The sequence below is a fragment of the Sinocyclocheilus grahami genome, unplaced genomic scaffold, assembly GCF_001515645.1.
Source record: "Sinocyclocheilus grahami isolate Dianchi unplaced genomic scaffold, SAMN03320097.WGS_v1.1 scaffold3.1, whole genome shotgun sequence".
Lineage (NCBI taxonomy): Eukaryota > Metazoa > Chordata > Actinopteri > Cypriniformes > Cyprinidae > Sinocyclocheilus > Sinocyclocheilus grahami.
In genome coordinates, this window is record NW_015505182.1 from 4,296,493 (window position 1) to 4,323,361 (window position 26,869).

Below are 26,869 nucleotides of genomic sequence, written 5' to 3' on the forward strand. Positions count from 1 at the left end.
TTCACAAAATGTCAGTCACATTGTGTGATTAAACTATGTAAAACTAATGCAAAAGACACTTTGCTGATACATCCAGGCTGGAAAGGGTGACAAAGGACCCAGGATTGCAGGCAGTTAAAAGAAGGCAAAATACGAGTGGGATTTTGGATCACCCAAGTAATTCATTGTCAGGGTCTTCATCTTCATCTTAGTTAAAGTGCTTACCTTTTTTCTCTTTCTAATTGTTGTTCATATTTGAGAATAGTCACAAAAAAGTGTTAAAAGCAGAGAAGGAGAGTGACTCATTTGCAAAAGGCATAAAATATGTCCTTTTTTGCCACACAGACAGGTCAATGAAAATTTAAGTTCTAAATGTTAACTTTAAACTATGTTAATTTTAAACTTACCATAGCTGAACACACAACAATGTTTGAACGGGTACAGCAACCAAGATAGCAAAGTAGACCATGTCTGTGTTGTAAACAATATTTCGGTGACAAAGCGTATTTTAATAGTAGGCTATGGGTTAAATCAAGATTGCCCTTCACCCACAATAGCTGATAAGTAAACTATGTAATGATTTGCAGCAGTTATATACTGTATTACTATATTTATTCTCTGGTGTTCCAGGGACAAATGCATATATGCACATACATACAGTAGACTAGAGCTGCATGATTATTAGGTGCTCTTTTGGTAAAACAGGTTTTTCTTTGTTTGACCCCTTCACTAATACTCTGTTTGTTTTGTTTAATTATTCTTTGTAGTACAACACAGCACACCAAGTGGTATTCTGGTGCTTACCATTTTTCCTCACATATATATTTTCTTTATTTGAGAATGTTTTTGTTTCATAAAATTACAACAGGTGTCACTGTACTCTCTTATTTGCAGTCCCAGTCCTAAAGAGATAAACAGCAGTTCAGTTGTTAGTGTAGTATTCCCACAGCATAGCTGGGTGGGGGATCATTACAAGGGAGACATATTATAAGAGTTTGCATGTTTGCATGTGGCCAGTGAATCTTACTGGATACATTGTTGAAGTTTGGCACTCTTTTTGGATTTTTACTTTTTCACTTTTTAGATTGTTGTTTGTGTCATTTGTGCAGATATTAAGTGTTTAAAATATTACACCAGTACTTGGACAAGGTAAAAAAAGGACAGTTTCATTCTTGCAAAGTTTTATAGAAAGCAAGTACCAACAAGTGGAACTGTAACTGACTAATAGAAAAGGGGTGGTGGGTCCCCCAACTCAGGAATCCCCTAATGTAGTAGTAGTAATAATAATAATTAGTACTGGAAGTATTTGAGGATTTATTTGTTTAAGAACTTTGTTGCTACAGCTGTTTGAAGAAAACCTAATGATCAGTAGTTTAAATAAAACCAGCCAAAGGATTAACAGTAAGAAATAAGAGACCGTGAGAGAACTATACCACAGTAAATCTCACTCCTATTGTTTTTATCACAACACATATACAGATAATTTCCCTTTATTGGCAAAGTATGCTATGTGGGTATCAATGTTGTGAAATGCAATTTAGAAAGCATGTGGGGAAGTATTGTTGGTCGGGTTATCGCTTGAACTGGGGAGATGGGAAGGAAAGGAGTGGCGAGCTTCTCACGCAAGCTGGGTTTGAGGAGTGGGGGAAGGTGCTGGTGGGAGTTGCCTTTTGCAGACCTGACAACAGTTACAGTTCTTCCTTTCATATGCATTTGAGTTCATACAGCTGGTTGTAAATTAATCTTTGAGTGCTCGTTCTTTACTTAGAATCTGTGTCAGGTGCTAAAAACTAAATCCATGGTTATCTCTGCCAAGAAACTGTGGTGTATTTGGATATGTACAACCTAGGGCTTCTGCTTTTAATTTTGTATTTAAGTCTCACAGATTTGTAAAACACTACTTAAAATGTAATTTATGACTGTAATGAGTAGAGTTTTTCTTGTTAAAAATTTTACTTAATATGTAGTGTTGTGTAACATTGTGCTGGCCCTGCAGAGCACTTATTTGCCTTTCAGGAAATGTTTTTCTCGTGATCTGCAAACCAAAACACGGACAACTGTCGTGCTCTCTTGTTCTTCCTTTCGCTCTCTTATTTCTCAGTCACACATGGGAGAGTGTAAACACAGCCCCTTTTCCTGGAGGAGGAGTTTTCTCCTCTCCTTTTCTTTCAGTGTTTGTGTCTGGTCTTAGGCAGACCCAGATATGCTGAAGGAAGGCTGGCTGTGGGGGCTGGGTTCAGGGTTGCTGCTGCTCTGGCTGAGTGCCTGGCTGAGGCCTGCGCAGGGTGGCCGGGTGCTGGTCATGCCTGTTGAAGGCAGCCACTGGCTCAGCATGAAGGTGTTGGCGACAGGACTGGCCCAGAGAGGCCATAACATCTTGCTCCTGGTGCCCGAGACCAACATCTTGATCCAGAGTTCTGAGCTCTTCCGCACCGAGACCTTCCCGGTGAAGATCTCCAAGGAGGAGCTGTCCACCAGCTTGAAAGGGTTTCAGGAGGGGGTGTTCAAGCGTAGCCCTGCACTGATGGACATCGTCATCCAAGTGGGGCGTCTGCTGAACTTCACAGGAACGCAGGTGGAAGGATGTGAGTCGCTGCTTTACAACGAACCTTTGATGCAGAAGCTGAAAGAGGAGAACTTTGACTTGGTGCTCACCGACCCTTTTCTGCCCTGTGGACCTATTATCGCTACTGCGCTCGGTCTCCCCGCAGTCTACTTCCTTCGTGGCATTCCTTGTGGCCTTGACATGTTGGCTTCACAGTGTCCTTCTCCTCCATCTTATGTACCTCGGTTTCAGTCTGGCAGCACTGACAAAATGACCTTTGTAGAGCGCATTCAAAATTTCGTCATGAGTGGTGTAGAGCTGGTGCTGTGTCGAATAATGTATGCCAGTTTTGATGAACTTGCTTCAAGATACCTGGATGCGGATGTGACATACCAGGAGATCATCGGCCGCGGAGCTATTTGGTTGCTTAGATATGATTTTACATTTGAGTACCCCAGGCCTCTCATGCCAAATATGGTCCTCATCGGGGGCATCAACTGTCGGAAGAGTGCTGCACTTTCTGCAGTAAGTCACCAGAGGTTTTTAATGTTTTATAAATTTTATTGTTAATCGAAGTTCTTGAACATTTTCAGTAGTCAGTGACTACTAGTCCTAGGATGTATTTTCCTCAGAAGGAAATGTTACATCTGTGGCTGGTTTTTTAAAGTTGGGTTGGGTTCATTGTCGGTTCTGGAAATATGGGTTCCATTTTTGAGCTTTGACATTGGTGCATTGTCTTAACATGCATTACATTTACCCTCATACAAACATAACCCTTGGTAATATGACTCCTTTCTCTAGGGCACTGGTAACCTGAGGCAACGCAGCGTGTTCACTGTATTCTTTGGCACGCAACCTCCTCCATTTCTTTCCCTCTGTGTTATTTTCCTTGTCAGCCACCCTTCCTTCCGTGAGGACCAGTTTTTTTTTTTTCTTTGTATATTTGAGGCAGGGGTGCTTTTTACAGGCAAAATAATGAGTCCTGAGCTACGAAAACCCCAGACACTATGTAATTGTGTGATGTGTGCAAAGCATAGGTTCTGAAATATCATATAGGAAAGACACCGGTGAGATGAAAAGGGTTGGTGGTGATTAAGGGATAACATGAGCCTTGCTGATGAAGCTGTGTGAGTACTGTACATAATGCAAACATGTCTGCTTTTTCTGTGCTACATATCTAGTTTATAGGAGTATAATGGTACACAAACATGACGGTTTGGTACATACCTCAGTTAGTTTTTTATTAAACAGTGGTTTACTAAAGAAATTGCTCTTTCTTTAAATAAATTCAGTTATAATTAACATTTTCTTAGAGATAAAAACCTACGCCAGCTTATGTTCTAAAAGGGAGCCCTTTTACAAAAGAACCGAGCCCAAACTTAAATTCAATTACTATTTATTTTTAAATATAATGAGCAATCAACTTTAAAAAATGCAAAATGCAAACCTGTAAATTGCACATAATGCAGTTTTTAAATTAACTTCTAAATTATAAAATTTCTCTTTGTTGTGGAAATAGCCTATATTCATTTACACAGTGGCTGTCATAACTTGTTTTATAACAGATTTATTTAAACATACATTAAATAATTAAGATATAACTAACAGGTAAAGTAAAATATGAGTATAATATTTCTGGAAATGCTCTTGTCTAAACTTAATTTCTCTAGTGAACTAACAGCTGTGGACACTGATGACATGCCTGAGGTAAATGAAATGTTACGGACATTTTGTTTACAAGCTGTATTATTGATATCTTTCCGCGGTTGAAACACTGATTGAGCGAACACACTACATGAGAAACGCTACATGAGACATGAGATGTTCATTCATGTTTATTTCGTGCTAAAACTAGTAGTAAAGAGGAAATGCTGCCATTTGAACTTAGGCATTTATACAGCGATCTGTCACACCACATCAAAGAGCGTCAAAATGGCATTTTTTGTTTGAATTTCCTGAAGAAAAAAAAAAGACAAGTTTAGACTTTGTTTCTTATCAAAATGAACAATATATAAAAAAGGTACAAGAAGTTTCCAATTAAGTTCCATTCGTGCAGTGGTTAAAACAACACATGCGTACCGAACCGAAAGATGCCTACCGGAAATTTTCGGTGCGAATAGGTGTACCGTTACACCCCTAACTAGTTTACAGTGTTGAGTTATACATGTAACAAGGTCATTATTTAATTTTGGCTTATTATTTTTTGGCTTGTTGTCTGTCTTTTGCAGGAGGTGGAGGAATTTGTCAAGGGCTCCGGAGAGCATGGTATTGTGGTGTTCAGTCTGGGTTCTCTGGTCTCCTCCATGCCAAAAGAGAAAGCTGCCATCTTCTTCAAGGCTTTCAGTATGATTCCACAGAGGGTAAGAAATAATTTTTTTTTTTACTTTTATTTTTATTTAGTTTAATATACAAGATTAACAATGCACATAAAAAATTAAGGAATATTGACAAAAAAATAAGGAGAGACATTAAACATATACATATCAGATTTATGCTACACAGCATATACAGCTGTAGTCCTATGTATATATATATGCATACATATGCATATGAACCAACTCCCTAGTTAAGGAGAGAAAGGGAGAGAAAAAAATCCCACACACAAAACATAACAAAGCCAAACAGATGAGGTTACCATTTCTTTAACATTTACAGTTTACTTAGCTGAGGATGTCTTTATATTCTTTATATATCAACCACTTTTCCCAGTCCATTCTGAAAGCACTTTTTTTCATCTTTAATGTATACTTAAGTTCTTCCATCACCGGGATTTCTTCAATAATCTCAAACCACTGTTTACAATTCAAAGTGCTGTCTTTAAACCAATTCCTAGTTATAGTCTTTTTACATGCCACAAGAAGAATCTTACATAAATGTTGGTCGCTTTTAGATACTATGCTTTTAATATTTCCCATAAGCAAAAATTAAGAGATTCTGGGTATTCTATATCCAAGCACTTCAGACATAACTACCTGCACATCATCCCAAAAAGATTGGATTTTCTCACAAATCCAAAAGATATGTGCGTGATCTGCTTCTAACTGTCCACACTGTCTCCAGCAAACCTGTTGTCTGGAGACTTGTTTGCTTTTGATCTTAAGTGTTATAAAGAAGCGAATAAGGCACTTCAGGAAAACTCCCTCCATATTTGTGAGCTAGTGGTAGTCTGGTGTATTATCCACATATCGTACCAATCCATTTCTGGTATTTCAGTCTTTAATTCTTTATCCCATTTCAATTTTATATATAGTGTGGAGGAGGGGCTGCGACACATTAACACCTCATATAGGGAAGAAATTATTCTGGATAGTGAATGAGCATCCATCATTATTTTAGTAAGAGAATGGATATAATTTGCACTCATTTTCCTTTTTTTTATTGTAGTAATCCCTGGGTAAGAGATAATTTAAGTTGGAATGCCATATATTTTAGAAAATACATACTGGCAGAAATCAAGTTATTCTGGTGCAATTTAAGTTGTCAAACAAGGTGTAAAATAATCCTTTGAACTACACACATTTACTAACCCAAGGCTTAGAGCTATATTTTCTGTGCAAACATTGTGCTGCGTGACCTGAAACCATTCTGTTCAGCATCCCAGATGTTCAGTCTCTCAGTCAAGGATTGTAGGGTTCACGAGTCCACATTACCCACTTGTTTTCTCAGCACGTTAAAGTGTAAAACTAAGTGGAGGCTGCACGCAGAGCTTTAGCTATAGCTGGGGAGGAAGTCAAGGAACATCTTGTTCCCATTAAAGTTATTGTGTGTGCTGAAAAGGGGGTTTGGCACGCCACAGAATGCTCATTACTAGAGTGGATAGTATTTCTGTTAGACCGAGACGGAGTCTCTTTTTAAAGTTCTTACATTGCCATGAATCATGGAGTAATTTTTTAGTAATATGTAGCCTCAACAAAAATAAATGTAGAATTTCACAAATAGAAGTATCTACTTGAATAGAAATTATTCCACAAAAAGGGTACTTCTAAAGTAATGGTCTAAACTGGTAACCTGGTTAGCTTCAGGAGGACTGCCAATAGGCTAATTGGGCTGTAGTTTGTTTTGAATAAAAACTGTCTGAACTGTCACTGTTTCTAGGTTCTCTGGCGGTATACAGGTGAGATTCCTGATGATGTCCCAGAAAATGTCAAGCTGATGAAGTGGCTTCCACAGAATGACTTGCTCGGTGAGTTTGCTTGCTGGTCTGTTTTTTAAAATGCTATTACAACATGTCTCGCCCACTCGGGTGTTAGTTCTTTTTTTTCTTTTTTTTTAGCTATGCAATGAGTAGCTTAAAGGGATAGTTTACCCAAAATTTTAAATTACCCCATGATTTACTCACCCTCAAGCCATCTTAAGTGTATATGACTTTCTTCTTTCAGATGAATACAATCAGAGTTATATTTAAAAATGTCCTGGTTCTTCCTAGCTTTAATTGACTACTGATATTCAGTAGTCCAATAGAAGTCCAATAAAATGCATCCGATCCATCCATCATAAAAAGTGTACAGGAAAAGCAGTCTCCTCTTGGCTTGTATTGAAATCCTCCGATATTTTTCTTTACAAATCCTCGTTTTGTACTTCTAATTCATGACTGGTGTTTTGTTTTGCACTCTCCTCTGTTTCTGCATTTATTACTATTCACCGGAGCTTATGCTATGCCTATGTCCTACATCATCTGCTGGACGCCACTCTCTCGTAACGTGTGTATAACAGTAAGCGATTGATAAAGTTTTAAATTTGGATATTTTTCTTACAAAAACGCATTGTTTCACTTCAGGAGGCCCTTTATTCACCCGCCAGAACAGTATGGAGCACTTTTTATGATGGATGGATGCACTTTATCGAACTTCTATTGGACTACTGTAAAACTACACCTATTTACTGCCATTATAAAACTTGGAGAAGCCAGTGCATTTTTTTTATATAACTCCGATTGTATTCATCTGAAAGAAGAACGTCATATACACCATGAGTAAATCATGGGCTAATTTTCATTTTTGGATCTATCTCTATCCCTTTAAAGAACTTTTCTCATAACATACAACATTTAATTAGCTAATTTAATGCTTTGTATATGTAATGTTAAAATTCTTCATGCTGCCAAAAAAAATAGGGTTCTGATTTTATTAATCAGTAAAAAAAGCAGAGATCTAGAAACCTAAATGAAGATCTATGTAAATAATTTATTTCATTATATATTTTGTATAAATATATAGTTTACTATAATGAATATTTTTGCTTTATTTTATTTATTTATTTTGAGGGGGGCTGTCTTTATTTCTTGTGAAAAGGATAGGATTTATTTGTAGTTAAGCAAACACTTCAGTTAGATTCAGTGCTAAAGAATGAGGGATTTCTGTTTGTCTTACCAGAAGTATGTGAGGGAGTAAATTTATTATTGTGAAATCCAGGGATTCACTTGGCTTATCCCTTGGGTAGCAAGTTAAGGATCAGCCAACCACAAATTCCAGCAACAACATGGATCATTAAACCAAGAACACAGAAGCAGCTTTTGTTAAACAAACTGAGTACAGTCGGTATTTTGCCTGGCATGTCAGGTATGATTGCAATGACTGGAGAGCAGAGCCCATTCACACTCAGAATGTTAGCTAATCCTATTAACTGTGGTTGTATTGGCGCATATGCTTGACCAATGAGTAATCTGGTCAGCTATATAAATACTGGAAATTTTTAACAGAAAAGGGTGCCCTAAGGTATCAGAATATCTATAGATCTTGCAAAATTATATTTAAATATCAAGAAGGGTGCCGATTTATGTTTCTGACTGTGGGTGCCCATCCTCACAGGGGAAATTATAAAATATCCTGCTCACATGTTTTGACTTAGAAACATACTAAGTCAAAACTTAATGTGATTGCCTAAATATGAGCTATACTGATAATGAAAATGCCTAAACACAGACATTTTATTAGCAGTCTTTTTATTTAATGTTGAAATCACGGAATCATAGAAGTGTTAAATGAAGGTCAATATAATAAATTATGACAAGTCTGACAAGGCATTTGTGTATATTATTATAGGGACCCTGAAGTGAGATCCACCAATCAGAGAAGTTCCCGAGTCTCAATTGATTTTTTTTTATGAAGAATATCTCGTTTTTTTTGTGTGTGCGCTGCACTTTTGCCTGCAAGGATCAATAAATGGGAATGTAAAACATGATACTACTGAGCAAATCAAATCAAAGCTTTATAAAGTGGCATACAAAGGTCTGAGTAAACTGCATCTTGCAGCTAATTAAATACACTTTGTTCATTACAAATTATATGATTTCCACAACACTTAGAGTAAAAGTAAAAAAAGTACCATACCTAAAACAGACACTTTAATTTTTCTTTGAACTTGTTTACTTAATTGATTAACCCAGAATATTTGTTTTATTTTAACTTTTCTAATTAAAAAAAAAATTCAGTACTAAAACTATTTCCAGGTTTAAATAAATAAAAATAATACTCTCAATCATACTTTTAGATCCCTTTTTTTCCCTGGCATATCATCATCTGCTGTATATGCCAGCCACGTAGTTGGTTCAAAAGCAATGTGACTTTAATTCTTGTTGTTTATTAAAGGTCACCCCAAAGCAAAAGCCTTTATCACTCATGGGGGGACGCATGGAATCTATGAGGGCATTTGTCATGGTGTGCCCATGGTGATGCTTCCCCTCTTTGGTGACCAGGGTGACAACGTGCACCGCATGGCGACTCGAGGGGTGGGAGTGGTGCTCAGCATCCATGATATCACTGCAGAAACGCTGGTCGATGCTCTCAACACAGTTATTAATGACAGCAGGTGAGAGTTTTAACATTTCTCCCACTGTTGCTCTCATATATACATATATTTTATATACATGCATACACTCTTTCATAACCTCAATGCATTTCTTTTGCCGTGTTCTGCAGCTGTAAGCAAAGAATGGAGAAGCTGTCGGCCATACACAATGACCTCAAACTCAAATTGTAGTTACACTTCTACAAACTGGGAAAGAACGGTAAAGCCCAAAATAAGTTTCATTTCTAAATAGAGCTATATGGGGCTGTGCAAGAAGCGAAAACGTCTCGGTTACGTATGTAACCCTCGTTCCCTGAAGGACCGACGAATTGGGATCTCGCTTAGAGGGACCAATCTACTTCATTTGCAACACAATCAGGGGGTAGTGCGGCCTGATGTGTGCAACCCACTCGACACGGGAAACCACCACCGCTGAAGCGCCGTCCTCCAACACGAAGAGCTCTCCAAGAGCGTGCTGAACTCGTTCAGTCTTCTCTCCGTAGAGTAGTCAGGAGCGGAACGATGTGATCGCTCGGCTCCGAAGCGAAAAGCTGAATATGCGCTGCACCTGCTGCCTACTTATACTCACGCTGTGATCAGCAGCAGCTGGATGCAATAATCGCATGCCAATGTGCATTGGCTCGTTTAGTTTACACTCGAAGTAGATTGGTCCCTCTAAGCGAGATCCCAATTCGTCGGTCCTCCGACGTGACGTCGAGAGTGACCGACTGAGAGGGAACAGATCTTATTGTTGAACAAATTCTAATTCTGCTGTATTTGTAGTGACATTGTTTACAATGTAACTTTTTGTATATTCACACAAAGTAAAATTCAAAACCTGGTCTTCCACAAGAAAAAAAGATATACTGTATTGCAAGTCACTATTACTAACACTTTCTTACAATTTACTGTTTTACCGACCCCTGGTGGAGTGGAAAATGTATGACGGCAAATTTATGCCAAAAAGAACGGAACGCACGCCGTTTTATCACCCCAATAATTCGAATCTTTTCAATGTATACACTCAAAAAATTCGTTGACTCACTCTTTTTGCAGGTTATTGTTTTTAATGCAAGTAGGTGGTGAAGGGTAACTCATTAATATAGCGCGATGAAATTATTGAAGGAAAAAAATACAAAGCGCAAAGTAGATTTATAGCATTTTTATTCATAATACTTTCTCTACACATCCCATGCTGCAACATGTAATGCACTTTAGAGATATTTTCATACTGGTCACTGTTTTCATATTCTGTTAATTCATCTTATAATCTGCTAATATAAAGCATCCAGTAATCAGTTTGTAATTACGTCTCTGAAGGGAGAAGAAATTAATTATGTGAATATGATAAGTTATTTAAATGACAATTAGATATAGGCCTATGTTTAAATAGTTTAACATTACAGTTGTGCTACAATCTGGTTTGATATATATTACAATTTACAAATTCTACATATGTACTAAAAATTCTACATATCTACTAAAAACAGATCAGATCATCCCAAATTTAATCATCACTTCACATCAACTTTTAAAGCCTATGGTCTACTCTATGGTAATAATATATAGTACCTAGAACATCAAAACTATCAGACAATAAGGATATATTTGTTATAATGAGTATATGCTTTATTATTGATGTGTGTATAGTTTTATATAGAAGAGAAGTGGATTTTAAGTGGATTACTGAACAAGATACTCATATTAAAAATGTATTCAGTGTACACGATTAATACTACAGCACGATGTAACTAGATATTTAGCATGTGTAAATTAATTGCCATGACAAGGAGGATGGGGTCTGGACTGGTTCCTCCCAAAGATTCTGCTCTTTACCAAAACAACTCACAGAGTTGCTTTCCTTGCACCATTCATCTTCGCCTTGCAACTTTGGAGGATTAAGTCACGTTTTTTTGGAAAGCTGCACTGAGACCGTATGTATTTTCAAAAGCGCTATACAAATAAACTTCACTTAGCCGCACTAATGACTGAAGGTATTCTTAAATTAATAAGCGAGGCACTAGCACGGTGACTGCAATAGAGAACTTTGTATTAGCTGCCACAGGAGGTGAAGATACACAAATAAATATAAATAATAATATACAAATACATAAAACACAATATTTTACCAGATATTATAGCAGTATTCAGCTATGCTCAGATTATTCAGCCACTATATGGACAATATTTCCATTCTAAAAAACAAGTATAGGGTGTGTGTGTGTAAGAGAGACAGAAAAGAAAAAGAGAGAAAAAAAAACAAAGTAGTGTGTTGTGATGCACACATTAAGTGTTACAAGTAAAGTTTCTTGCGTAGTGTGTGAGAGAGTTGAAGGCGGTACTCATTCTCAGGATTTTGTTGATTGTGACTAAACACGTTTCTGTTCACCTCTGCCATGATGTCCAATAAAAGCATCTTTCTGCAAATTAAAACAAACAAACATACATAAATAAATATGGATATTTTAATTACAGACTTTTATTTTCTGAGAACTCAACTGCAAAAGCTGAAAACGATTTAGCATATACAAATCGTTAAAAAGTTACAGCTACTTAAGCGTTAAATGTCAGGTCACAAGCAATAATAAATAAAAGCCAAAATTATCTCAATTTCGTTTTTTTCGGTTGAAAAATCGTATATAGCACCTTTAACATGCACAAAGAATGAACTATACATCTATAGCATTTATTAATCTTAGTTAAATTTCAACATTTACTAAAATGCATGCATTTTATCTGTATATGCATTTAGCATTAGTTAATGCACTGTGAACTAACGAACAATGAACAACTGTATTTTTATTAACAAACAATAAGTTTACTAAACGTTGTAAAAACATATTGCTCACTGTTAGTTCATGTCAATGAATACCTAAATGCTAAAAAATAAGATCTTTAAAGTGTTGTAAAGTCAATGTTCAGCCTTTTCTATGTGAATAAAGTACTACTGCAAGAAAATGTATTGTTCATAAAATTGCATGATTTAAAATATTTGCATTGACCACTATTAAATTAAGCACTTTCTATCAGAAACAGTGCCCATACCTCTGACATCCCTTCAGAAAGGCAGAATTTAATGCATGCAGGTAAACCGACTGGTGGCCAGACCCTTCCAGCAGCTTTGCCTCTGCTCTGCACACACTCCAAAGGACATCTGCTGACACTGGAATAGTCCTTGCATTCGAACATAGCCTCCTAGAATAGTGGCATGCTGGTGCATCTGTCTCAAGGTATTCATCATCCATTGAGGGGGTATTTGGGACTTCTGTGGTCCTGTAGATCTGGGTGAAGAAGAGTTTGGGTTTACCACAAAGAGAGGGACACTGGGTTGGGCTGAAAAGCTGCCTGAGATCCTCCAGCCTGATGCCAAGGCTGCTAGAGTCCGTAGCCAACAGATGAGTGTCCGTTCCCCTGCTGATGATGCAGCAGACAAAGCGATTGACCCCCTGAAGGATCCTGTTGCGGGTCAGGTCTTCCAAGACCTTCTGGGTTTCTTTTAGACCCAAGAGAGAGTGAAAAATTACCTTGAAACCCAGACAATCAAATGTCCGACTCATCATCTCTGAAAAGACACAACATAGAGGTTTAGATGCAGATGTTTTATTGTAGCACATTAAAGAGCTACAAATTGTGTTCTCGATTAACCATACTTTATCCCAATTTGTAATTAAAGGAAAAAAACTAAATGCTATGATGAAAATTATGACTTTCTTTAGAAAGTCAGGGGTGGACAATGGGAGTTTTTAAAAATTTAATCAAGGGTTTTTTTTCTCTCAAAAATTATGACATCATTGTGGTTGCAAATCAATTTCCCCCCACAAAACCAAGGTCAAAACAGACCTTGTTTGTTATTTAACTCTTAATACACACTCTACATGACACTTTCATTTTGATACATTATGACACACTTACCTCCATCCAAGCCAACACAGTCAATAATCACACACAGACCCCTCTGCTCAGGATTCATTTCATACTGCTCCATCAAAGCCTAGCAGACATACAGACAGTGGGAGGAACGTCTTATAACCTACTCATAAATAAAATAACCATCAGAAAAGATGATAGACTTTGCCATGATTACTATTTACAGTATTAATTAAGATGCTAATTTCTTGCCTGTCGATGTTGTGTCCCTGTTTCAGGTACTGAAAGCTTCAAATTTTGAAACTCTAGAAAAAGACCATGTGCAAGTCTTAAATGTTATTCATAGGTAGACAAATATATTATATATATATATATATATATATATATATATATACATATACACACACACACACACACATACACACTCACCTTGAGAAAAGCATAGTGTTTGTTTCACTTGTTGAACAGAAGGCTGACGTTGCACAGGGGCGAACTAAAATGAAGGAACAGAGAGAAACATTTTTACAATAATTAGTAAAAATGTACCCATCATGCAACATACTGTATTCTACTATATCTATCTATTCAATACAGAAATGTATTTCCTTAAAATGCATGTCTTACCTTAAAGGATTTCTGAACTTTAGGAACTGCACATGGTACATTCTGACCTGAAATGGTTATAAAATTCATTATCTAGATTTAATTATGTATTATTAATTATTTACTAATTATTTGATTGAAATGTTTTCCATTCAAGCGTCTTAACTGGTGCCGTGAACAAAAGCATCTACAAATGTCAAGCATGGGTGCACTAATGTTTAATGTCAGGTTTTTAATCACAATTAAAACAATTCAGAGTTGCAATACAATCTATAAATCCGACGTAATCGAACAATAGCCCGCCAACCAGAAATTGTTGCGAACCCTCTTGACTAAGATATGGTCTCATGAACTTTGCAAACTTTTGTTTCAGCAACTTCTCACCTCGAAAACACTATTTTAAACACTTGGCAAAATTACAAAGTTAAAAAACACTCAGCCAGCCAAACTTTGTGACAGTAAGACATGTTTGTTTTGGCACCCAGTCTTCGCGTAAAATGTATCTCCTGTGTAATTCCCCTACTGACAAGCAATTCAAGCAACAACCAAAAGAAAAGTGATCTCAGAAACGACTGACCTCTATTCTTGTAGGCCTGAATCCTTTTGACAAGATCCTTTCTGTTAATGTTTCTCAAACACTGTTCAAGCAGGTCTAGCTTATCACATGATACTTCATCAAACTTCTCCAACTCCACTACCACATCTAGAAAGGTCTATGAGAAATCAGATGAAATGAAACGAACATGAAATAAAAATGCACATTACATAAACCCATCTGAAACAGAAACATTTTACATTTTGGTCTTTTGTCTTACAGTAGCTCTAGCCAGTCTTTCTTTGGGCAGGGTACTGCTCAGGAGAAATATAAGAGATTGTAACTCCTCATTCCCCAGGTTTTCACTCACATCTGCCATTAGAATCCTGTATAAAAGAGACCAATTCAAAATACACAGACTTGTGTGGGTGAAAATAAAATTCACGGGTATTTCTGCTTGGGTTTTTCCCCAAGAGAGTGCTTGAATAACCCCAAAAACAAACTTCAGACTCTAAAATAAGGCCTTTCATTATCATAAGTATTCGTTTCACCACATGGGTTGTGAAAATATCGTAGACACTGATATGCTATTAGCATAAATTACCTGTAATCTGAGAGGACAGCTCCCTTCTTCAGAATTCCTTCTACCTGTTGTCTGTTGGTACCAAAAACTTTCTTTAGGATATCAAAGCGCTTCATTCGGAACATGAGCTCCATCAGCAGGGCATCACCAGCCTGAGCTTGACCTGCTTGAGCTTGTGCCTGTTTGGCAAATGCCAACAAAGCTCCTCTTAAATCTTCCACGCAGATGTTGTTGAACAAATCTGTACAAAGGTACAGTAGGGTTTTACACTCCTCTTTTTCAAGAGATGCAGTCACACTGTTGACCATGTTAGAAAATCCATCTGCCATTTCACTGTATGACCCTGTACAGATGCTGTAGGTTATAGTTTGGGTCATTTTAAAAGGTGGGAGTGTGGAATTTTATTATGCATTTTAAACATCTATTTGTTTACTTATGAGTCTAGTCAGGAAAAAGTGTGAAAAATTAACTTTTTTTTTTTTTTTTTTTTAGCAATTATTGAATGAAAATTTCATTTATCATGATAGTGAGAAAAATCCACTGTAGCCTCATTCATCACATTCCTGTAGAAATCAATAGCCTCTTTTGAGTGTAAGCAGGAAAAAATGTTAAAAATTATATTTTTTTTTTTTTTTTTTTTAGCAATTATTGAATGAAAATTGCATTTATCATGATAGTGAGAAAAATCCACTGTAGCCTCATTCATCACATTCCTGTAGAAATCAATAGCCACTTTGGATTTACACCTGTAAAGGGCAAAGCACACACACAACATGAAGTTTTTTTCTCTCTCTCTCTCACAATCAGTGTGAACAAATGGAGGACAATGCAAGGGCCAGACATACCTTCAACGTCCTTAATTTAGAGAACCAAAAGTTTTGTTGGTGTTGCCTGCAGACAGGCTCATCTCCTGGTGACACTAAATTAAAAAAATGTGGCATGTAAAGATAATGCGATTTCATAACCAAACTATGCGTTTGATAGATAGCAAGTAGGCTACCTGGATATCCTCAAGAAATACATAGTGCATTTAAAAATCTACATAAACTGTATGTTACATTAGGGTGGACTTACTTTCTTGGGATTTATTTTGCATTTTGGACAACATAATTCACGACTTTTGCGTACAGATTCTTGGAATTTATATTAGCCTAGTATTTCAAAAGCGAAACAAGCCTTAAGATTTCAAGGGGAATCACGTGAAGAACTCGGTCCCATTGTAAACCTTCCCACGGGATCTAATCACATAACTTGGATCATGTTCATGAGCGAAGAGAACCCACGCAAATTTCTATCGTGCTTTATACGATTCAGATTCTTGGAACTTTTCAAAGAATCAGTTTCAAAACAGCTCGAGCGATTCGTTCACACTGTGAAAAAAAGTTCAACCGATTCCGATTCGCTAAAAAGATCCGTCTCAAAAGAACGATTCGAACTAAAAGATGTCTTTTGATTAAACGACATACGTGTCCATTTAGCGTTAGTGACGTGCGCATAGTTAAATGCCAACAATCTGTAACCACCGATAAAATAAGATAGATATAGCCTATTCAAAAAGCACAAACTACGCCACTTCGTAACGAAAAATGAACTGATGTGATGCGTCAAATATACATAGCCTATTCTGATTTTAAAACTAGATCAAATTACCTTTGACTGACTGGCTGAATGACCTACGTGTACTACGTATTTTACGGAAATGGTATGAAAAGCTATTATAAACAAACATTACAGTTAAACTATTACAAAATGATTACATATTCAATTACAACTAACAGAATGCATGATATAAAGTATTACCGTTGACGTTGTGTGGCTTCATCTCTCCGACGGACGTCAAAACGCAAAAAACAAAAACGAAAGTAACTTGACCAAGTCACAAACAAACCACGCCTCAAAGGGGGATTCTCTAGGGTAGAAGGGGGATTCTCTAGGGTAGGGTCAGATAATCACTCGCGCTTACTCATTCTAAAGACTATTGACTTTCCCTTACACTTAATTAGTGGCGATTCTGTTACAGACCGGTTGAATTAAGGAGGGACAAGGGAGGGACTGCTTGTTGACAAGCCGCGATGATAACGTTTTTAAAAAAGGTTCGGTAATTATATAGCTATATGGCACACCTTTTAGTTTGTGGGGAGCTGCATTGAAAGTCTGAAAGGTCTAACTTTTTTTTTTACTGGAAAAACTATATCATTGATAGAACAAACGAAATATTCTTTATTATAAACGGTTGAAAAAACAAAACACCAAGTGCAGACTTGTGAAAACAAAACATGACAGTTCATGCTGTAAAAACAGTTTGTGCTTAGAAACCATGTTTACAGATAAACAGGAGACAATATTTCATGTCATTCAAGTGTTGTTTGTGTAACAGTTGTAAGGCTGGCCTAACTGCAGGGGGAAAAACAGGTCAAGGTCTTGTCATATGAGCAGAGAGATGAGTGCTGGAAAAGTCCCAAAAGATAAGCAAAAAGCAATAATCTCTTGTGCAACAGACTGAAACAATAATTACAATGACTAATTTGAAAAGGCGGTTTACATAAAAGCTGCTCATTTGCAGATGCAATACAATTTGAGCTTTTAATAACTGCATAAATTATAATAGTAGAACCTTTTTTGTCTTTACATATTTGTGAACATATTCCAAATGATTCAGATCAAATGCATAGATCTCTGCTAAGATATCTGGTCATTTACAGGGTTCCCACACTTTTTGTGAGACATGTTTATATAAACTTTAATTCAGACCCAATTTTTTAATAAAACAATTTTTTTTGTGACTCAAACGTATGATTCTCACAAATTAGGAGAATTTTTTAGTGAAGGAAATCTTCATAGCTAGAAATGTGTATAGCCTATTCACTACAGAAGTTTTTTTTTAATTAATTCTTATGATTTTTCCAGGCAAGGAAAAAAAAAATCCTGATTTTCCTGGCCAGGACTCTATAACTCATATATATATGTATATATTTTATCAATGAAGGGCTATTATTCAAAAGTTTGGGATTGGTACAATTTTTTTACATTTTTGAAACATGTCTATTATGCTCACCATTAATTTGATCAAAAATACAATAAAACAGTACTATTGTGAAATATTATTATAATTTAAAATAACTTTTATATTTATTAATGTGATGGCAAAGCAGAATTTTTTATGATCCTTCAGAAATCATTCTAATATATTGATTTGGTGCTTAAGAAACATTTATTATCAATGTGTTGAGTAAAACGGTTGGGCTGCTTAATATTTGTGTGGAAACTGTGATACTTTTTTCAGGATTCTTTGATGAATAGAAAAATTAATTCTTGTGATTTTTCCAGGCAAGGAAAAAAAAAATCCTGATTTTCCTGGCCAGGACTCTATAACTCAATAGTCTTTGGGAAAACACAATTTTAATATTTCAGTTACCATTGGAAGCCTGTATTTAGTAATGTTACAACAGTATGCCTAGATAAACAACAAATAAAATGATGATGGTATATGAGGATGAGATGAGTGCTATACTTCATATCTCAGAGCTGAACTCTCTTGGATTTTGAGTTTTTGATGTGCAATATGAGAACCAGACACCACCCCATCTGAAATAGATGTATCGTCCAATAATCTGTGAATTTCCTCATAAAAGGTTTTTGAAGTGTAAGATGATCTTCTGGGACAACTGAGCCATTATCCTTAATGTGTGTAAAACAGTCTGTGGTTTTTAATGGCTGACATCCTTGTTGAACACTATTATAGCACCATTGTTGTTACACCTGTGGAAATACAAAGCACCCCACTGTTTCAAACACTAACACAACAATTCAGTGATTTGGGACATATCCATACTTGGATATGAACAGAATATAAAAAAGAAAAGTATACAAAGTGTAAAATGTTGCTGTTTCTTAGTGGTTGATTCAATTGAAAGTATCGGTCAAACTAAGAGAGGAAAGATTATCTGCTTATCAAGTATCATCAAAGAGTGTGTAATGCGTGTAAAGCAGGCCAAAGGTAAATATGTAGCATACTTCTGATTACACAGAGTACATGATAAACTCTCTAAAGATGAAAGGCATTTCCTTCTCATTTCTTAAGCATGTTTATCTAATGAGTTTCAGTCTCAGATTATTTATGGTCACTGCTGTACATAAAAACATTTAATAATTTGATGCTACTCTTCTGCATAGAGGAATCGGATGCTTTGAAGTATAAAGTTGCCTTTAATCACCCTATCAGAGCTGACAGACTAAGATTACCGTTTAAGTCCAACAATATATATCTGGAAAAAATGTAGTCTAAGCAAGTAAGGAGCATATCTGCCATAGCTTTATAGTCTTTGGATAAAATCTGGAAGTATGAAACTTCCGACCAAATTGAATTTGAGTGCTCTGAATATAAATCATTACTGCAGGCTGACCATAGTGATTCAGATTAAGGCTGCAGTTCTAATCACATTTACAGTTTTTATTTTTAATAAACTTATATCAGAAAACCTCTTTAGTGAATTACTTATGTTCTAAAACTAAAAATTAGCTTTTGGATATCATCATGAGTAACTGCATCAACAACATTATTGTTTTGGTCATTCATTTGTATAGCATAGATTAAAATCCATTATTTCCTATTTTAAATGTGATATGGAAAGATAATGTGCTGAATTCTCTGAGTAACTTGGCCCTATATTTCAGTTTTTGTAAAATTTTACAATAAATAGCCAAAACGCAAAGTGTTTCAGACTAGGCTAATTCATGGATGATTCCCTAGCAATGTGTACAAATCAATAAAACTGTGCAAAATAAAAGGAGAAGCTCACCCAAAAATATACATTTTGTCATAACTTATTCACACTCATGTCGTTCCAAAACGTACTTTCTTCGGTAGAATGTACGTTTTTTTTTGTTCATATCAAACATTCTTCAAAATGTTTGGAACAGAAGGGTGAGTAAATCATAGCAGAATTGTTATCTTTCAGTGAGTTATCCCTTAAAAGGTTAGTTCATCCAAAAATGAAAATTCTGTCAAATTACTCACCCTCATGTCGTTCCAAACCCGTAAGACCTTCGTTCATCTTCCGAAAAACACTTAAATGTAAAATTTGAAATGTATTATACCCTTGCTGATAAAAGCTGTACTTTCTTTCAATAAAATAAAATACAATAAATAATTACTAATACATAAATAGTACATTAAAATGTACTAATGTTTCTAATTTTCAAGACACCTTTACTAGGACTAGAAATTTACAAATATATTATTCCCTGATGTTGCAAGATTTTCTGGAAGAAAAATCTATCACCCAGAAGACTGTAAAACAATATCTAGATAACTGACATAAAATGATCAACAAGTATAAAACATACAAGATAATATCATGTCATATTTAATATGAGAGGACAATTACTCATGGTCTCAATCTGGTGTGTTCTGGATAGAAAGCACAGCCGTGCCATCATTACAGTAAGCAAACAAAAGATGAATATCACTGTACATGAACAAACATCACAACACAATGAGTTCACCCCCAGATATCATATTTTCACCTTCATCAAGTGGAGGACTAAAGGCTCCATCCACATCCGCCGAGGTTCCCTCCCCAGCATCCTCAACCTCCAGGTCAGAGCGGTAGATGATCTCTTTCTTTTTCTTTTTCTTCTTCCTCCTGGTGGTGGTTCCCTCCTCCTCAGCTGACCTCTCAAGCATGTTCACTGGGGTCTCCTCTGTCTCGATCACTCCCTCCAGCTCCAAACCAGTGAGGTCTCCAGATGCCCCTTCTCTCATGACTATAAACCCTGCGAGATTCCTATATGATGTCTGTTTACAGCCGGACACACCTGCTTGGAGTCAATCACCCTTTTAAGATGTCTCCTTCTAGAAGGAGAGAAAAAAAATCACAATCGTCTATTATATATGCTACTTTGTTTTGCATTACATTGCAACACATCGCATTTTAGGACCTGGCACTGTCTCAAGTCACACCCCACGCTTACCATCTGCTGTAGACAATAAACACAAATTAAGATATTTTCAATAAAATTTGAGAGCTCTCTGGCCCTTCGTAGACAGCAATGCAGCTGCAATGTTCCCAGACCCGGAAACGTATAAGGAGATCAGTAAAATAGTCCATGTGACATCAGTGGTTCAACCATAATTTTACGAAGCTACGAGAATACTTTTTGCGGACAAGGAAAACAATAATAACAATTTATTCAACAATTCTTCTCCCTGAGTTACCGTCTTCCGCCATTTTGGAGAGTACCCCAGAACGTAATCAGCGCTGTTTACATTCAGCATGCGCGCGCTGTCTACTGAACTTAAGCAACCCTGAAAAAATATCTTAATTTGTGTTCCGAAGATGAACGAAGGTCTTACGGGTTTGGAACGACATGAGGGGGAGTAATTAATGACAGAATTTTCATTTTTGGGTGAACTAACCCTTTGTTATGTATGCTCAAGCTTGAAAACAAGTTAAATGCTGTCAAAAATCTTTTTGACTCATTTTTATGTTGAAAAGAAAAATCTTAAAACTTCAAGTTGACTGAAAAGTCTGAAGACATATCCTGTCCAAGTCAAAATGATCTTCTTCAGCATGCCAGAGATGCCATTGACAGAACTTAACTTGTATTAACCAAAAACATTCCTTAAATCCAAAAGTTATTCCATCCATCAAGTTCACAAAGTAGAAGTGTGCTCAACATCTTCCATCCTCTTCCCCTGGAGGGTCCCGGACAGAGTGTCAGAGTCCAGCAGCTCAACTACATTATACGGGGCACAGTCCTCCAGCCCCAGCTTACCACACATCCACCCACAGAAGCCCTTCTCCAGGTCCCTCACCGCCAACCACCATTCTCCAAAAACCCAGGACAGCTGGGTCACAGCGGCGTACACCCCCATACAGACACACAGCGTCATAATCAGCACGGGATATAGCAGAATGAGCAAGGGACACACTGTGATCTTGTGCAGAAAGCTGCGTTCCTCATTGTAAACCAGGAAGACGTTGTACCAGGTGAGCGTCCCGTAGTAAAATGATGTGATGAAGGAGAGAAGGAAGATGAACGGGGAGCAGGAAAGGCTCCAGAGGAGAACATGAGGGCCCTGACTGACCCCCAGCGCACAGGGATTTTGCTTGGCTTCCACGACCCCGTCACACTCTGCATCTAGACGCTCTTTGGAGCGCGCCATGTCTCTCAGCTCTTTGTCGGTAAGCGTCATATAGATGTCTACCATTTGGCCTTTCCGCTTTCCCCGTGTGATGGTGCCAGTCAAGGTCACAAAACGGCTGTCAGGAGGGATATCCTCTTCTTCTGTGAATGAAAGATAAATATTGAGAAGGATATTGCATGAACAACAAATTTTTATAAATAAATCTGTCAGTTATACGGGAAAGAGGAAATGCAATATACATTGGAATGTGTGCAATCCTTGCCAGCAGACACAAAAAAACTGCCTTGAACTAATGAATTACTAATGACAAAAAACGAGCACTTATTTCACAACTAATACTGTACTATATTTCATTTGTATTTATTATTATATAGAATGTATTAAACATTTACTAACAAAAATTGCAAATATTAACTGCTTATAAATATATATATAGGCACTGTCTCAAGTCACACCCCACGCTTACCATCTGCTGTAGACAATACAGATGTGAGAATGCACGGTCCTTACCTCGAATAAATGCATGTAGAAGAGGTCGCTTGCGTATTTAGTTTATCCTTTGCAAGTGCTCACCGCATGTAACATTTTGGCGCTGGGATTATTTTTTCGGACAGTACCACACCGAGGACAACGCATCCCCCTCGCGCCGCTAATGCCATTGTTTGGCCAATCACCGGCTTGCGCGCAGCGCTCAGTGCGCATGCTCGCTTTTTGCGGCGCTCTGCCTAGCAACCGGTGCTCTGCTGAGCCTCAATTTTTAAGTTCTGAGTAAAATGCCAGAAAAAAGCGATTAATCATTTATTCCCCCCTGCCACTGAACTACAACATGATAATAATAATAATTTTAATAAAAGTATGATTTTATATTTTAACACAAGCAAAAAGAACCACACTGCAATGTTTGAAAATCACTCATTCATAATTGCACCACTGGTAATTAATTTAAAAAAAAATTAAAGTAATTTTCTAGTAATCTTTTGAAATATCCCTTCAGCTCAGGAGCATCGGACAGGGGGCAATAGAGGAACTGAGTAACAGGGGTCCCCGTAATGATATACTGATTATCTATAACATCAACATGACAAAATTAAATAGATATATAGTTGTATACTATGGTATTAGGAATAATTTTCGCAAGACTCAATTTTACAACTGTAATAAAGTGAAATATTCCTTATTTGTCTAGCAGCTTGTGCCCTCCCATGTTAGGTCCCCCATCAAAAAGGAAAATGGTTTGGTCTTGTATTCGAGCCTGTGGCGCAGAAAAGGAGTCTCGCGCTGCAAAACAGAACAATGGCGCTGTATGTTAGTGCGCTGCCCACAAGGCTATCACCGCTGACCTGATATACCATTTTATAGGCATATTAATTTCCAAATAAGTTATAATAATGCAACGCCTTACAAGTTGTTACAACAGAGAATGTATTTTTTAAACAATACATTACATGTTTGTAATCTCATGGTGACAGCTGATAAATGTATTTTTGTTTTTAGAAATCTTACAATTACAAATGTTATATTCACAATATCATACTATTACGTATTTACACTGATTAAACACAGTTCTATTTACACAGAACTATTAGAGTTCAATTGTGCAATGATAATGAAATTCAGTGAGCATCACAAAGGCCACAGTCAAGATGTGTTAAAAATTCCCAGCAAAAAAAAACATTTGTGGTCCACCCACACTGTGATGAAGAGCAGCTGCACAAATAAGTTATAATAATGCAACGCCTTACAAGTTGTTACAACAGAGAATGTATTTTTTAAACAATACATTACATGTTTGTAATCTCATGGTGACAGCTGATAAATGTATTTTTGTTTTTAGAAATCTTACAATTACAAATGCTATATTCACAATATCATACTATTACGTATTTACACTGATTAAACACAGTTCTATTTACACAGAACTATTAGAGTTCAATTGTGCAATGATAATGAAATTCAGTGAGCATCACAAAGGCCACAGTCAAGATGTGTTAAAAATTCCCAGCAAAAAAAACATTTGTGGTCCACCCACACTGTGATGAAGAGCAGCTGTTTGACAGTCTAGACTTGTTTTGTTATGATTCACAGCTTGGATTTGGTCGTGTCCATGATTTCTCTCAATATGTCTGTATTTTCTCCCTCTGGGGCTGGAGGCCAGGCTGTGTGATCTGATTAGAGAGACAAAGTGAAACAGAAACATACTCAAATAGTAAGAGTCGACGTCCATCCTAATTTCGAAACAATAATAGCGTGTCTTATGCCATCATCTGACTAGAAAATGGGTACCTGGTATTTCCCAAACAGAGTGGTAGAGGCTCTGTCCTGCATCGACTTTCAGGGTTGCTCCAGTAATGTAGCTGGCAGCCGGGGACAGCAAGAAACATACAGCAGGCGATATCTGACACAATTCAAGTAAATATTTTCATCTCATGTTATTTAAACACTAATTTTGTAATTCTGTATAGTTTATATATAGTCATACATATAGCCAGAGCTGGGTAATAACTGGTTACATGTAATCTGGATTACGTAATCAGATTCCAAAAATTAAGTACTTGTAATTAGATTACATTTTAAAATACTTGTAATTAGTTACTTTATTTATTACATGATTACATATTATTAACACAACAGCAATACTGATCCTCTTTAATTCCTCTATTTCATCTTTAAATGTTCCTTTCTAAAATAGCCTACTGCTTATATGCACTCAGAAAGTCTTCCAGTTTTGTGGACATTCACACAAAGACCAGTCATTAGTCAGGTGGCTCCACAGCATGTGATCGCTGGATTTATAAAAATCATTTCAGGTTTAAAAAGTGTTTCAACATTGCATCAACTAATGATGAACACATAATTGAGGTTATTTAACCATGTGTTACTACGGCTTTGGAAGGCTTTTGTCTTTCGAACACATTAGACTGCACAAATTCATGTTATTCGTCATTTAAACAGTATCACATTTGCATGTTCATGGTTCTCTGACGTGGTCACATGACATGCAGGTAAATAAATAAAATGTTTCATTTTTTTAGTAAGTGTTTTATGTTGATTGATGTTATTTTAAAATGACTTATTTTAATTGTACATTTTTATGATTGAAATATTAGCTTGTCATTAAACTCACAAACCCCCTGCAGTTCCTTTACGAACCCCAGTTTGGGAAATCTTGACATAATGGAATGTTTATTGCACTTCATGTTGTTAATTACAACAAATGGAATATATTTTCTTACTCTTTGCATTGTATTTTTCATCAATATGGCACAAGATTATCCAATTTCAATCAATGTGATGAATGATCAGGTCAAAAGTAATCAAAAAGTAGTCTGATTGTATTATCTAAAATGTAAATGTAATGGATTACGTTACTAACTACAATTTTTGTCATGTAATTTGGCAATTTGTACAGCTATAATTATTATATATACAGTGGTGTGAATTACTTTATTTATTACATGATTACATATTATTAACACAACAGCAATACTGATCCTCTTTAATTCCTCTATTTCATCTTTAAATGTTCCTTTCTAAAATAGCCTACTGCTTATATGCACTCAGAAAGTCTTCCAGTTTTGTGGACATTCACACAAAGACCAGTCATTAGTCAGGTGGCTCCACAGCATGTGATCGCTGGATTTATAAAAATCATTTCAGGTTTAAAAAGTGTTTCAACATTGCATCAACTAATGATGAACACATAATTGAGGTTATTTAACCATGTGTTACTACGGCTTTGGAAGGCTTTTGTCTTTCGAACACATTAGACTGCACAAATTCATGTTATTCGTCATTTAAACAGTATCACATTTGCATGTTCATGGTTCTCTGACGTGGTCACATGACATGCAGGTAAATAAATAAAATGTTTCATTTTTTTAGTAAGTGTTTTATGTTGATTGATGTTATTTTAAAATGACTTATTTTAATTGTACATTTTTATGATTGAAATATTAGCTTGTCATTAAACTCACAAACCCCCTGCAGTTCCTTTACGAACCCCAGTTTGGGAAATCTTGACATAATGGAATGTTTATTGCACTTCATGTTGTTAATTACAACAAATGGAATATATTTTCTTACTCTTTGCATTGTATTTTTCATCAATATGGCACAAGATTTTCCAATTTCAATCAATGTGATGAATGATCAGGTCAAAAGTAATCAAAAAGTAGTCTGATTGTATTATCTAAAATGTAAATGTAATGGATTACGTTACTAACTACAATTTTTGTCATGTAATTTGGCAATTTGTACAGCTATAATTATTATATATACAGTGGTGTGAAAAAGTGTTGGCCCCCTTCCTGATTTCTTATTTTTTTGCATGTTTGTCACACTTTAATGTTTCAGATCATCAAACAAATTTAAATATTAGTCAAAGATAACAAGTAAACACAACATGCAGTTTTTAAATGAAGGTTTTTATTATTAAGGGAAAACAAAATCCAAAACTACATGGCCCTGTGTGAAGAAGTGTTTACCCCCCTGTTAAAACTGGTTTATCACACCTGAGTTCAATTTCTCTAGCCACACCCAGGCCTGATTACTGCCACACCTGTTCGCAATCAAGAAATCTCTTAAATAGGACCTGCCTGACAAAGTGAAGTAGACCAAAAGATCCTCAAAAGCTAGACATCATGCCGAGATCCAAAGAAATTCAGAAACAAATGAGAAAAAGTAATTGAGATCTATCAGTCTGGAAAAGGTTATAAAGCATTTCTAAAGCTTTGGGACTCCAGCGAACCACAGTGAGAACCATTATTCACAAATGGCAAAAACATGGAACAGTGGAGAACCTTCCCAGGAGTGGCCAGCCGA

General features: G+C 36.4%; 4 protein-coding genes and 1 long non-coding RNA gene across 6 annotated transcripts in view; 1 reads left to right on the forward strand and 4 right to left on the reverse strand.

Annotated features, from left to right (window-relative positions):
* The first annotated feature begins 2,181 nt into the window (after nucleotides 1-2,181).
* LOC107581545 (UDP-glucuronosyltransferase 1-1-like) lies at nucleotides 2,182-9,502 on the forward strand. Its single transcript, XM_016267128.1, has 5 exons — nucleotides 2,182-3,049; nucleotides 4,753-4,884; nucleotides 6,620-6,707; nucleotides 9,112-9,331; nucleotides 9,442-9,502. The coding sequence occupies exons 1-5, from the start codon at nucleotides 2,183-2,185 to the stop codon at nucleotides 9,500-9,502; spliced, it is 1,368 nt and encodes a 455-aa protein (XP_016122614.1). The 5' UTR covers nucleotide 2,182.
* A 2,042-nt stretch (nucleotides 9,503-11,544) lies between these two features.
* On the reverse strand, nucleotides 11,545-15,447 carry cflara (CASP8 and FADD-like apoptosis regulator a). Its single transcript, XM_016256541.1, has 9 exons — nucleotides 14,920-15,447; nucleotides 14,596-14,701; nucleotides 14,358-14,493; nucleotides 13,802-13,848; nucleotides 13,607-13,670; nucleotides 13,430-13,482; nucleotides 13,223-13,301; nucleotides 12,356-12,872; nucleotides 11,545-11,730 (listed from the first exon to the last, which is right to left on the reverse strand). The coding sequence occupies exons 1-9, from the start codon at nucleotides 15,273-15,275 to the stop codon at nucleotides 11,604-11,606; spliced, it is 1,485 nt and encodes a 494-aa protein (XP_016112027.1). The 5' UTR covers nucleotides 15,276-15,447; the 3' UTR covers nucleotides 11,545-11,603.
* Nucleotides 15,448-15,541: 94 nt separating this feature from the next.
* LOC107570378 (uncharacterized) lies at nucleotides 15,542-16,938 on the reverse strand. The gene is made up of 3 exons (XR_001607030.1): nucleotides 16,699-16,938; nucleotides 15,744-15,817; nucleotides 15,542-15,644 (listed from the first exon to the last, which is right to left on the reverse strand). It is a non-coding gene; the product is annotated as an uncharacterized lncRNA (long non-coding RNA).
* Nucleotides 16,939-21,265: 4,327 nt separating this feature from the next.
* On the reverse strand, nucleotides 21,266-22,750 carry LOC107581548 (transmembrane protein 169-like). The gene is made up of 2 exons (XM_016267144.1): nucleotides 22,723-22,750; nucleotides 21,266-22,188 (listed from the first exon to the last, which is right to left on the reverse strand). Exons 1-2 carry the CDS (start codon nucleotides 22,748-22,750, stop codon nucleotides 21,554-21,556), a joined length of 663 nt encoding a protein of 220 aa, XP_016122630.1. The 3' UTR covers nucleotides 21,266-21,553.
* A 1,063-nt stretch (nucleotides 22,751-23,813) lies between these two features.
* pecr (peroxisomal trans-2-enoyl-CoA reductase) overlaps nucleotides 23,814-26,869 on the reverse strand; it is a 14,635-nt gene continuing 11,579 nt past the window's right edge. For both annotated transcript variants that reach the window (XM_016267815.1, XM_016267823.1), the window contains exons 7-8: nucleotides 24,332-24,443; nucleotides 23,814-24,213 (exon numbers count right to left, since the gene is read on the reverse strand). In XM_016267815.1, coding sequence (XP_016123301.1) covers nucleotides 24,128-24,213; nucleotides 24,332-24,443 — 198 coding nt within the window. In that variant the 3' untranslated portion in view covers nucleotides 23,814-24,127. The remainder of the gene's footprint in view (nucleotides 24,214-24,331; nucleotides 24,444-26,869) is intronic.